Source organism: Suncus etruscus, chromosome 7, assembly GCF_024139225.1.
Source record: "Suncus etruscus isolate mSunEtr1 chromosome 7, mSunEtr1.pri.cur, whole genome shotgun sequence".
Taxonomy (NCBI): domain Eukaryota; kingdom Metazoa; phylum Chordata; class Mammalia; order Eulipotyphla; family Soricidae; genus Suncus; species Suncus etruscus.
Window position 1 is genome coordinate 96,402,355 of NC_064854.1, and position 13,324 is coordinate 96,415,678.

General features: G+C 50.9%; 1 protein-coding gene across 8 annotated transcripts in view; it reads left to right on the forward strand.

The window, feature by feature from the left end:
* The window catches only part of MPRIP (myosin phosphatase Rho interacting protein), a 151,316-nt gene that overhangs the window by 103,253 nt on the left and 34,739 nt on the right, over positions 1-13,324 (forward strand). For 3 of the 8 annotated variants that reach the window (XM_049776742.1, XM_049776741.1, XM_049776740.1), the window contains exons 5-10: positions 159-243; positions 4,726-4,951; positions 5,994-6,507; positions 10,150-10,291; positions 11,092-11,205; positions 12,502-12,558. In XM_049776742.1, the coding sequence (XP_049632699.1) occupies positions 159-243; positions 4,726-4,951; positions 5,994-6,507; positions 10,150-10,291; positions 11,092-11,205; positions 12,502-12,558 (1,138 nt within the window). Of the gene's footprint in view, positions 1-158; positions 244-4,725; positions 4,952-5,993; positions 6,508-10,149; positions 10,292-11,091; positions 11,206-12,501; positions 12,559-13,324 lie in introns of those variants that run through there. The other 5 variants (XM_049776744.1, XM_049776747.1, XM_049776746.1 and 2 more) reach the window with 3 other exon arrangements.

The window sequence follows — 13,324 nt, forward strand, 5'->3', positions numbered from 1 at the left end:
AGAGCTGGCACTCATCTAGGGTGGGCCTTGCCCTGCTCGGGGCTCAGGCCTGACCTCCAAGCCAGCTTCACTGGTGGAACACAGAAAATCTGGTGCGTCAGGACGGGTCCTTGTCCCTGAAGTCAGGAGTATGACAGTACTTTCTCCTGTCCCACCAGGTGGCTGGAAATGCTCGTGGTCTATCCTAGGACCAATAAGCAGAATCAGAAGAAGAAGCGGAAAGTGGAGCCTCCCACGCCACAGGTAAGCAACAGAGCTCAGGTCATGTCCCCTGGGTGGAACTTGATTGGTACACATGAGATTGCCCTTGATCAGAGATCTGCTCTGAGGAGAGAGCAGTAGTACAGTGGGTAAGTTGCTTCCTTGAATGTGGCTGACCAGAGTTCAATCCGCAGTATACCATATGGTCCCTGAGTCTACTAGGAGTCATTCCTGAATGCAGAGCCACAAATAACCCTTGAATATTCTGGGAATGACCCAAAACAGAGCTGCTCTCCATCAGTGGTCATTGGTGGCCCTGATCCAGCCCTCTCTAAGGAGTCCCTGGCCAGCTTCCCCTGGAAGCCCTATCAAAAGATGGCCAAAAATGCCATTTAAGCCGTTCATGGTGACCAACTATAGCTTCCTGCAGCAACATAGCAGATACACATGCAGCTTTCCACACACACCCCCATGCCCTCAAAGCTGCCTGATTTGAGAGAAGAAAAATCCCAGACAGAATAACAGTGTTTAGGGTTTCCATAGTGATGCTTGCAAACAGTGCAGGAGCCGAGCTCCCAACGCCAAATAAGGAAACTGTGTGCAGAAGACACATTCAGCCCAGACAGAGGGAATTTGGTCTCGTCCCTGCCCCATGGCTCTCCTTTCTTCTGGGATATTCCCACCCCCAAATATCACTGGTCACAGCCAAACTTCACCTTCTCGTTTGGCAGCAGGATCTATTTGACTACATGATGAGATCACCCACTGTTCCGAAAGACTAGGTTCAGCCTCCTGAGCACTGGCTCTGGCAGCATTTTACCCTCAGTCCCTGGAACATCTTGTCTGAGTCTGCTGGTTTCTGGAACATGTGGACTTGAAAAAACTAAGGATCCCCAGGTCAGCTGTATCAGTCTTACAGGGTGACCCCAGGGGAGCACAGAGGCAGGCTTCCCCTCTGCAACTTGTTGCTGAAGTCCCCCCGTTGAAACTGCAGGCTTCTGATGTCTAAAATCTCAGGGCCCGATAGGGACAGAATAGAAGGATTGGGTCTTTATGATCCAACAGAGGGCCAGGAAATGGTAAGATTCATGTCAGCTTCAGCTCTGCCCTGTTCTTCCTCGGGCCACAGCAGGGGCCACATAGAAGATTGGATAGCTGCTCCTCTTGTCTTCCCAGCAGCACTCAGGAGGAGTATCTCCCTTGCTCTAGTCACAGGGGTCCTCAAACTTTTTAAACCGGGGGCCAGTTCACTTCCTTCAGACTGTTGGAGGGTCAGATTATAGTAAAAACAAAAATTATGGGCCCGGAGAGATAGCACAGCGGCGTTTGCCTTGGAAGCAGCCGATCCAGGACCAAAGGTGGTTGGTTCAAATCCCGGTGTCCCATATGGTCCCCCGTGCCTGCCAGGAGCAATTTCTGAGCAGACAGCCAGGAGTAACCCCTGAGTACCGCCGGGTGTGGCCCAAAAACAAAAAAACAAAAACTATGAACAAATTTCTGTGCACACTGCATATATCTTATTTAGAAGTGAAGAAACAAAATGGGAATAAATACAATATGTGGCCTGCGGGCCATAGTTTGAAGACCCCAGTGCCTTGGCCAGGCCCCATCCACTATACATATATATGCCTTTTCTTAGGCATCTTTCTTAGTTTCTCCCTGGATGCCTATTTACTATACCTCACTCCTGGTCATAGCCCTGAGCTTCTGCTAGGGCAGAAGACAGAGGCTTTCTGGGGAAAACCCATGGGGGAAAGAACATATTTAGCAAGCAGGAGCTACAGAGATCCTTAGCTCAGACCTTTCTTCCATTCTGTTTCCTTTTTCCTCTTTGCTTTGAATACTCATAGGCCAAGAGAGAATATAGGAAATAAGACCACATGCCTTGCATGTAGCAGTTTCTGGCACTGCTTATGGTCCTTCAAGCACTGCCAGGAATAGCTCCTGTGCACAGAGCCAAGCATGGTTGCCTGCTTCCTCTCCCACCTACCCCCCACTCCAGGAAAAAGAAAACCCTTACTCAGTGACCAGTGAGTAGCTCATACTTTATCATCATGTCAAGAGCCTTGACTTGAGCACAAATTATCCCAGCCACACAGGAACAAACGTGAGCACCTTCACCCCTTCCTCCTGTGTCTGGGATGTAGTAGCTTCTCCTCTGCCATTGCCCATGACCCAGAAAGCAGGCCTTGTTCCCCACCCCCATGAGGAGGAGAAAACCGGCACCATGGAGAAAGGTCTCCCTGCAGGCATTGACTGTCCTTGAAGGGTCTTCCTGCTCTAGTATGCATCTCTTGGAAGTGGAGAACTGGGAGGTCAGTCACTGCTTGGTGCTGAGAAATTTCAAAGTTCTCAAAGCATTCAGTCCCTTTCATCTCATGCCTAGAGTTTCTTCTGCCTCTTGGGGAATCTCAGCCACCCCTGTAAAGCTGGGATCACCTCAAACATTGGATGAAGAAGTCTGCCTGTGTCATGCAGACACTCTATAGCATTGCTTTGGAGACCCAGCAGCAAAGCTGCTTCCCCACAACCATGTGCTCCTTCAAGTGGCCTCCTGAGCCTTTTCCAGTGACCTCTGCCATCCTCACTTTTAACTTCTAGCCTCCACAGAGGAAGCAACCTACCAAGGACAGACTTCACGTCAATCCTCTTCCAGTCTGCTAGCAGAGTCCAGCTCCACCCTGATCACAGAGCAAGGCCTGGCCTTTGCTCTGGAGCCCTGAGTTTGGGGGAGGAGGTACTACAGAAAGAATTAGAATGACTTTTGCTTAAAAACATGGAGTAGGGGCAGCATCCTAACTGGAAGGACAAGTAGTCAGAGCCCAAGTTCTGTTGGCTTGTCACAAACCACCCCTGTCTACTGAAGCATTTGCTTCTTCCACAGTGAGTCAAAGTAATTGAGAAAACCCCTAGTTTGGGAATTGGATCTTCTGGGGGTGCTGCTGAGAGGATGGTCAGATATGTCTTGTGTCTATAAAAGAGCCATCCTGGGTTTACTCGATCCCCTGATGCTGAACTTTAGCCTGGTGGAATGTTCATCATCTCATATGCTGACATCTAGCACTTGGTTATTTTTCCCAGAGACTTCTGGGATGCTTGACTAAAACACCCCAAAGGTCCTTCTTTAGTTTCCTGGAGTACCTGTAGTGGAAAACAGTTTTAGCTCCACTAAATATTTGCAGCCCCATGTAAGCCTTACTGATTATGTGCTTCAAGTGGATCTATACCCCATCGTAGCCCAGCAGCTCCCCAACAAAACAGTTTGGAGAGGACTGGATGGATTAGAAATATTTATATTTTGGGATATTTGGTGGGGGGAGGGCTCAGGGATCATTTGGGCCATGTGCTCAGAAATCGCTCCTGGCTAGGGGGACCATATGGGACGCCAGGGATCGAACCAGGTCCATCCTGGATCTGCCGCATGCAAGGCAAACACCCTACCACTGTGCTAGTGTTCCGGCCCCTAGTATTTATATTAATGAATAACCCCATGTTTGCATGTGTGCAGTCACATACATGTGTATCTACAATCTAAATCATCTGTAACCTTTATTAACCACATGGTAGTTTCTATAAATGAGGCTTACCCACTAGTATTGGGGGGGAGGTGGATGTTTCTAAAACATTACCCCCATGTTTTTTGGGAAAGAGAACTATAAGATGTTCCTCACTGGTGAGGGTGCCCAACTGTCCTGCTTGCAGGCACCCAGGACTGACATCTCAGGAAGGTTTGTTCTAGAGGCCACTTGGGGATTCCATGAGTCCAGCTATGCCCTTTCTGATCTAGGTGTGCAGCACTGATTTTTTTGCCTGCCCCAGCAGTGGACTCCCTGGCTGTGGCAGCAGCTCCAACCTGGAAGAGAAGATCATGACACTGTTCCTCTCGGGGCTACAGGGCCCCAGCTGGCTATGTGCATTGTCAGGAGGGTGGACGTGCAGATTTATAGGGACAAAAAAAAAAGTTACCAGATTCCTTTACATAATGTGCTACATATCTTAGGTTAGCTTCCTAAAAACAAATAGAGAGAGGAGACAAAGCCACAACTGGCCCCCAGCATAGCTGCTGTGTGAACATGTGCCTAAGGATCTGAATATTTTACCTGATCTGCCCCTTAGTCATGTCTCAGAGGCCTGGAAATCCAGGAGTGACTAGCTGGACAGCTGTGGTCTTCCCTTTAACTTATGGGCTAACCTGGGCTCTCTAATTTTATGTTCAGGGAGAATGCACAGGTCTCATTTACAGCACTCTGAGCGTAAACCCTAATACTTTGCACATTTGCCACACCTGACCAGAAGCCAGTTGGAGCAGACACTCTAGGAGTGCTGGCTGGGGTGCTAGATATGAGCAGGAGCAGGAGGGGCCTATTGATCTGAACAGGATAGTCAGAAATCCATTTTGGATTTCACACACAGATTCCAGTCACCTGACACTGTGGAATTGGCCTCAGTTTTTCCCACAGCCAGGCCCCAGGCCCGGCTTTTCCTTGTGCTCTGGAGCCTCCCAAATGTTCCTCTTTTCCCCAGGAGCCAGGACCAGCCAAGATGGCTGTCACCAGCAGCAGCACCAGCAGCACCAGCAGCATCCCCAGTGCTGAGAAGGTTCCCACCACAAAGTCCACACTCTGGCAGGAAGAAATGCGGGCCAAAGACCATCCAGATGGGACCAGCCTGAGTCCCACACAAAGTCCCGGCCAGAGCCAGCCTCCTGCTGCTAGTGGCCTGAGTGAACCTGGGCTGGAAAGTAAAGATGGTGAGTAGTGGTCCCACTTCCTGTTTGTCTGTTGTCTGGGACGTGACGTGGGTCCAGTTGGGATTCTGGAGCTTAGACCTTGGCTTGGCTCCTTCCAGTCCGAACTTTAAAGGAGAGCGACATCTCTAGAGTACAAGGGAGTATTATGGGAGTCAGGAATGCTCCAGAGCTGGGTGTTTGTTAGGAGCCTTCTGGTCCCTGTCCACTGCTGCTGCTTAGCAGTGGCCACTCAGTGACAGCCCCCTCCTGCCCAGTCCCTGGCTGAAGTCGGGAAAGAAGATCCTAGGGAGGGCATGGTTGACACTTTGGAGTTTCCTGAAGCAAAGCAGTATGACAGCCTTTGCCTTCCACTTCCAGGCTCTGGAGTGCTCTGCAAGATACAAGGCTACTTGCTTTGCCATATATATTTTATCCATTTTGTTAGGGTTAAGTAGGCACTTAGAAGCAGCTGGTTCTGTGGTCAGAGTCCTGTGTCCTCCTGACTGGTGCACATTGGGCCTCCTATGAGATTCAGTCACTTCCCAGCTCTGCTGCCTCTTCCCTTCCCAGACATGCCTGCAAGCACCAAATAGCTATTGGGCCACTTTCCTCTTTTTTTTTTTTTTTTTTTTTTTTTTTTTGGTTTTTGGGCCACACCCAGCGGTGCTCAGGGGTTACTCCTGGCTGTCTGCTCAGAAATAGTTCCTGGCAGGCACGGGGGACCATATGGGACACCGGGATTCGAACCAACCACCTTTGGTCCTGGATCGGCTGCTTGCAAGGCAAACGCCGCTGTGCTATCTCTCCGGGCCCACCACTTTCCTCTTATTAGTTAGTAAACTAATGTTTACTCCCGGGGGTGCTCTCCCCAGCAGAGCCCCAGACCAGATACACAGGGGGTGGCCTAGATGCAGCCAGGTTAAGGTAAAGATGATGAGATACAGTGGGTGGGGCAGATGTCAGGGAAGTGACTCTTTTGTGATACATATGGGCTTTTTAGTCAGTTCTCAGAGAACCAGAGGTGGGGTCTCTTAAGGTCTTCTGCCTCTGTTCTCTTTTCCAGAGGAGAGCACCATGAACAGCGACCGCATGGACTGTGGCCGCAAAGTCCGGGTGGAGAGCGGTTACTTCTCCCTGGAGAAGACCAAACAGGACTTGAAGGCTGAGGAGCATCAGCTGCCCCCACCGCTCTCCCCTCCTAGCCCAAGCACCCCTAACAACAGGTATAGTGGCCCCGGATCACCCTCCCAGGAGCTTGGTCATCCCATTCCTTCCCCAGGTCCTCGAACCCCCAGCCGAATGGTCTGCAGCATCTCTCTTGGCTCCCTGGACACTGCCAGCCGGCCCTCTGCCCACATGGACTACAGCAGCACTAGGGGGCGGGGAGCAGAGAGACTGGGGCACGCCCTTGCCTTTAAAGCCAGCAGGCAGTATGCCACCCTGGCCGACGTCCCTAAGGCCGTCAGGATCAGCCACCGAGAAGCCTTCCAGGTGGAGAGAAGGCGGCTGGAGCGTAGGACTCGGGCACGGAGCCCTGGCAGGGAAGAGGTGGCCCGTCTGTTTGGCAATGAGCGGAGGTAAGGAGGGGAGTTAGAGGGTGGAACACTCGCACAAACATAGCACACTCTCCCCTTCCACAACCTCCCCCTATACACACACACATACCTCTGCATATTCCCTCATGTCCAGATTCTCACATGTGGGTCTCACACTCATTCTCTTCTGTGCACTGCATGCAGCATCATGTAGTCTTACGCATACAAGCCCTCAAAGCTCATCTCCCATGTGGGTAGTAGTACGCATACACATACAAGTGTTCCCTGACCCTTCTCGGGGTGTAGAGTTGTTCTTCTCTCCCCACCCCACTCACCCCCTTTTTTATGAGCACGTGGCAAATTGCTCCTCCTTGACCCTGGACTCCCTTTCAGCATTCAACCCTTGGTAGCTGTAATGAGGCATTTCTGAGCCTTCTTGCTCACCAAATATCTCCTAACCCTGAGATTCCCGGGGATTATCTACTGACTGGAGAATCTTGTGTGGTCATATCTTTTTGTTCCTGCCTCTTTTCTAGTCTCTGAGATGACTAGCAAACCTTCCCATAATAGCTTCCCCTGGAACTTTCCACCTTGTTGGACAATTGATGTTCTCACCCAGATACATAGAGTCAACTCCTAGAGTCCCCTAAACCTCTCCAAGGCAATTTTATAAGTGTTTCTTCTTGTTGCTAGAACCATAGTACAGTGGTACTTGGATGCAGCCAACCCATTCTGTACGGGCACATCACCAAGTATGGCCCTAAAACAAAAAGGCAAAGTATTTACACAGTCTCCTAACTTGGGTCAGTGTGTGAGTAGAGCTCTGAACTGGGACACATTTGGGCCTGACCAAGGTGGCAGTGGCAACCCCCAAAGAGCCAGCACAATATCTTTCCCTTCCCTCTTGATTCCGGAATCTATGTGGATCAAGCTCCAGAGTGAAGAAAAGATTCCTGAAGCTCTTGGTCTGGTAAAGAAAAGGAAACCAACAGATTGTTCCCAGTTCTGAGGGAAGAGAAAATAAATTGATGCCAAGCATCATCTGCCTGGGAGGCACCCACCAAGTGCCGGTAACCCGGTGAAAGCCCTGAGTTACCATTTTCAGGCTGTAGATGCAGACACAGGTACAGAAGCAGGGTTACTCCATGGGAACAGCTCAGAGTTGTAGGTCAGACCTTAGCACACATTAGCCAAGCCCTTACCTAGGAATCCTCACTTTCATATCCTCACCTACGACTGGACCAATGTCACTTGAAGCATTTTAATAAATCTAAGTAAAGGAATCTGGAGAGACCAGCAGGTTAGGGTTGAGGGGAGTCTTACACTGACAGGGCAGGTTCCTGAGCAGGTGCCCAGCCCTGGCTTAGTGGCAGACCAAAGAATTAACATTCAGCCTAACCTGCTTAGCTTTGAATGTGTTATCATCTGGAAGCCTAAGGTAACAGCATCTCTGAAACTTTCTGAGTCTTTCTGCATGTTCTGTGCTGCCATGGGAATGGGCTTTTGCTTGGTGTGGGCACCAGATGCCCAGGTGGGGCTGCCAACTCTGCATCCTCACACTGCCACTTTCATACTCACCCTGATAACCTCTAGCTGGCTGCTGTCATGTTTCTGAGGCCTTAACACTGGCACCAACTAGCTGCCCTGTGCTTGACAGGATTCTTGTCCCTCTTGGATTGACCAGAGCTTCACCTTGGCAAGATATTGGCCACAGCTGAGACCAGCTTACCCATTGGCCAGGCTGTGAGCTGCTGGAAGAGGTGTCTGTGGTTGGTAGGCAGTTGTTGTGGGCTGGATTCATCCTGCTCCTCAGACCTGCACCAGAACCTTTAAAATGGTTCTTGGGTGGTCAGTTGCAGCAGAATGTGAGGCTATGGCTCTTGCTGAGTAGTTGGTGACAGACACTTGGGTCTATTCCCCACTCCTCAACCTGGCTGGAATCCAGAAAAGGGGTTGAGCAGCAGTGCTTGGCTGTGATGTTTGCAGTACACCAAGGAATGCAGTCAAAGTCTCCCCACTTTATAGAGGCTGTCATGGCTGCAGCCTCCAGCAAGCACCTTTCCTCCCCCAACTCCTGTCTGTCATGCTCCCAGCAGTCCTGCAGCATGTGGTTGGCATGTGATTGGGTCAAACCTGTTCCTTAAGACCTTCTGGGGTTTTCTAGGCTCCAGGGTCAGCTGGTGGGCCTCTTATATGGCCTCTTACAGAGGTAGCACTGAGACCTGTGAGTAGGCCTGGAATCTTAACCAGCAAACTGGACAAGGTGGACGCCTCCCAACCTAACCAGGCTGAGCGCTTGCAAGAGCTCCCCTTCTGGGGTTCTCAGGAATTCCTGCTGCTTCCTACACTCATAGCGCATGCCCTCTCCTACCTGCAGTGCTGATTTTGGCAGGGTGGCACCGGAAGGAGCAAGCATTGCTCTGGAGAAGAGTCTGCAGAAGCTTAAGGGCAGGCACTACACGTCTGTGCTCTTGTGGAGGCACAGGGAGGAACAGAGAGCCTGGTGCTCTTGAGACTTAGCCCTTGGTATCTTGTTTGCCTTGGTGAAAAACCCTAAGAGATGATTTTTTACTGAGAAAAACAATCCCATAAGCCAGCCAACAAAAACAATCTCTGTGGGATCACAGAATTTGAGCCTGTTTTCTATACAGATTTTAGATCTGTGCTCCAAAGCCCTTTCTGCCATGTGCCCAGAAAGCCACCATTTGGCCTGGGTGTGGCTGGGAGGACTGGCCTCTGGTCTAGTCATCAGAAGGCTGCCCTCCTGTCAAGTCTTCTCCTTGCCTGGCTTCCTGGTGCCCTCCAGCCCCATCCCCAGGTCCCTCAGGAATACATTTTCCCCCTTCTCAGGACTCATTCAGGGTTTTGTTTTCTTTGATTCTTTGGGTAATTTTAATTTACCGTGATTTGATTTTGAAAAGCAGTCCTTTTCTGTTTATTCATTTTCCAGCCTTATTTTCTTTCAGGTCTTGCCCCTCTCCACCTTCTCCTGCTGTGTCGCTGTGTGACGTTATTCGCCCTTCCTCCACCTGCTTCGCTCCCATCTCAGCTCCGTCTCCAGCCATAGATGGCCTGACGATGCCGCCGGCCCTTTCCCATGAAATCAACTCGCTTAGTTTTTGTTTTAATTTGGTTTTTGATTCCTTTGATTGTTGGCAGATACCATGTTAATTCATGGGCTTTGTTTTTGGTTGGTTTTGTTTTGTTTTTTCTTTCCTTGCTAAATTGGGACACCCTGGGGTGGGGAACTGCATCATGATCTGCTGAGGAATGCGGTGGGATGGTGCCGTTCTGGAGGTGGTGGTTGCCTTCTGATCATGCCTATAGCTAGGAGAAGATGCTGGGTGATAAGCTATTTGATTATTTGGTGTCTCGCCAGGTTAGACCCTGGTAGAGGGCAAGGAGAGTACAGCTTGGTGTTGAAGACAGCCCTTGCCCTGAGCTGCTGTCCAGTTGCCCATTCACATCTCTTCCCTCTGGAGTCAGGGATGGAAATGGGGGAAAGGGTGTGGATCACATGACCAGGCACGCTGGGTGCAGAACTGCACAGCCTCTGTAAAGGGGAAGAAAAAGACATGCCTGGTACCAGAGTTTTGGCTAAAGGAGTCACTTTGAGACAAGCCCACCTTGGGGCTTTGGGGAGACCTTTTCTCCCTCTCAGCGGCCTCCTGTTCTCTCTTCCAGGAGGTCGCAGGTCATTGAAAAGTTTGAGGCCTTGGACATAGAAAAAGCAGAGCACATGGAGACAAATGCATCTGCTGGGCCCCTACCTTCAGGAGATACTCGTCAGGGCCGCAGCGAGAAGAGGGCCTTCCCCAGAAAGCGGGTGAGCATCTGGATTGGGGCCTGCTGGGGGAAGGTCGGGAGGGTCAGTACCTGGTCCCAATTTCTAGCCCCCATCAATCCATGCACTTACCTGGGACTTACTGCTGGCTTTCAGGACTCACTGATTGTCTCCTGTTTGCTTGTGTTTCTGCTTGTCCAGCTAGTACCCTTCTTCGGAATCTTGTCTTCTGCATCTCCCTTTTGGAGGGAACTTCTTCATCTCTGCTGAGGTCTGTTCCTAAAGGTGTTAGCTCTTTTATCTTAACTAGAGCTGCTTTCTTCCTCTCTGAGGTCTACCGGCTGCAGACTAGACATTGCCTTTTCTCTTTCTGACAATTGGCAGCTCAACCTTCATTTCTTTCCCCAAATCTACAAGGTAGATTCTACTGACAAAATCCTCCTTCCTGCAGCCTCTTGTCTCTGATGGCCTTGCTCTGTCTAATCTGCTTCCTTTCCAACTTCTCTTTGAGCTCAGGAAGTCCTCTACCATGTCCTCTGCTTGGCACTACTACTCTCTGCTACAGGCCCAGGGCTCATCTTTCTGTCACCCCAGGAAGTTAGAGACATGCAGAGCCCAGGGGAATGAATGTGACTGCTTCTGAAGGAGTAGGCTGTTCTGATACCAAGGCATCTTGGCCCCCAGAGGGAAGTAGAAGATATTAGACCAGGAGCCTGGGGTGTAAGTTCTTTCACCATCCTCATGCATACTTGCCATGGGAGCTAGAAAGAGCTGGGACCAAGGCTCCTGCAGCTCCGCCGCTTGACTGGCTCATACTGACCGGCGGATGCTCTCTGCCACAGGACCTCACCAGTGAAACCCCCACAGCTCCGCTTCCGGACACCTCGGCTTCCCCCCTGTCTCCACACCGAAGAGCCAAGTCACTGGACAGGAGGTCCACGGAGTCCTCCCTGACGGTGAGCTCCAGCACCTGCACACCAGCTTTGGAGGTGCTGCTGATGCCGGTCATTTGGGGTCATTGTCTGCCTTCTGTCCGTGCATCTGTGCTGGTTGTCCCCTCTACTCTAGCCCTCGTGTTGATGAGGGGAGCAGATATGCTATGTTTCATTCCCTTTCGTGAGCCCCATGAGCCTCCTGTGCTCTGAAGTCCCTGTAGAAGCCTTCTGGCCAGGGTAGCAGAACTCAAGGGGAGCATTAGGATGCCCTTTGCACGTATGTTGGGTGTTGACTTCTGTCCTGTGAAGGCAGTGGTTAGCACTTGCTGGGAGCCTTGATCTCTCTACAGGGAGAGCAGGCCTTCAGTTTAGACATATAAGCTGTAGGGTGTTGACAGAGGAATGGGAGGCATGTAGGTGGGACCCTCAGAGCCAAGCATAGTGGACCAGAAAGTACGGTGGCCGAGTCCTCCTGAGGAGCCCAAGAAGGGGCTCCATCTTCCCCATTGATGTCCTGACACTTTACATCCATTCTAACTCCTGTGCAGGCCTTCAAGTACAAAAGATATCAAGCCTGTTTTTTATCAAGATGCCGTAACTAGCAAAGAATGCATGGGGTGAGGGAAAGGTGATCCATGTCCTGGAGACCTCTGCTTGACAGATGCTCGTACAAAAAGCACATGTGGTCTGAAAGTCCTGTTGGCCCTGTGAGTGGCATGGGTGCCAGAGGACCTCATGGTCTTGCTGGTGGCCTGGGCCTCTGCGTCTCTCTTTGTTGTCCTGGTTGTGCAGCTCAAGGGGAAAAGGAGACTGGAATTCGTCCTGATAGGTCATGGCCTTCATGCCGAGGCAGGACTGAAGTACTATCTCACTCAGTGCCACATGTGGGCTCTGCTCTTATGTCTTTTGTAACTTTAGGGAGAACTTGAGATCCTTCTTTCAGTGATCACTGCAGACCTTCCCATGCTGTTTTCAGGAGTCTGTTTCGGATACTCTTCTCTATCTTCCCAGCAGGTGCAGTGGATGGAGGAAGGGCTTCTCTCTCAGCTGAGCACCCAGCTGTTGCTCTGAGAGCAGTGAGGCCATATCTTCCCTGCCTGCCAGCCCACTGAACTATTGTCTCCTGCTGCAAAGTGTGCCAGTGGGGACTGTGGGCAGCAGTGTTGGGTCACAAAGACCACTCAGCCTTGGTGGTCTCCTTTTTCTGATACCCACCTCGTCTAGACAGAAAGGCTGCCCCAGAAGTCATACTTGGTCCATGACTGGAGCACCCTGGTAATTTCATCTGAACTGTTTGCATTTTTCCTTCCCTCTCAGCCCGACCTGCTGAATTTCAAGAAAGGCTGGCTGACCAAGCAGTACGAAGATGGCCAGGTGAGTGTATAGAGTTGCTATGGCCCGAGTGGCCCAGGATCAGGCATGAAACCTCATCAGCCTCATCCTACCCCACCCCTCCAGTATGACCTTTGTCTTATGGACAGGACTGTGACTGAGACCCCATGTCCTCAGAGATATGTGCTTCAGTGCCAGTGAGAGGTGGGCCCATAGTATTGTGCCCTCAGATCTGCTTTCCCCCCAGTGTGAAAGTCACCCAGTGCCTGTGCTAGCAGGGACCTGGTTTGGGCTGCAGGGACATTCTAAAGCATTAGATCCACACCAGCCTCTCTTCTGAAAGTTTCTAGAGGATCCATACTTCCAAAGACAGGGAGACCTCTGGTTAAGTGGTTGGCTTGTGTTTATCTCCAAGGTAGCCAAGTAGACGGCACCTCCAATTTGCAATTCTCTCAGAGACCAGAGCTCAGTCACAGTGTCTGGAAGGAACTAGACAACTAGACATGTGCTGTAGGCTTGAGCAGGTGTACTATTTGCAGCTGGATCTGCTGGCCCAACCCAGACCTCGTAGCTGGTGCAAAGTCTGCTATGTCCTTACTGAATGGCCCCTAAACCCCATCTACCAGTTCTCCCTTTCTGTTTCCTGAGCAACTGTGCCAAAACTTCCTCTTTTTCTCTCTCCTCCATATCAATCCCCATGGCCTTGCCTGAAGATTCGAGTCTCCCTCCTTACCACTCACAGTGAAGACGGGGGAATCTGGCTGGTTGGTTGGCTCCTGCTGGCTGCAGGTGGGCACACCCCTGGTTA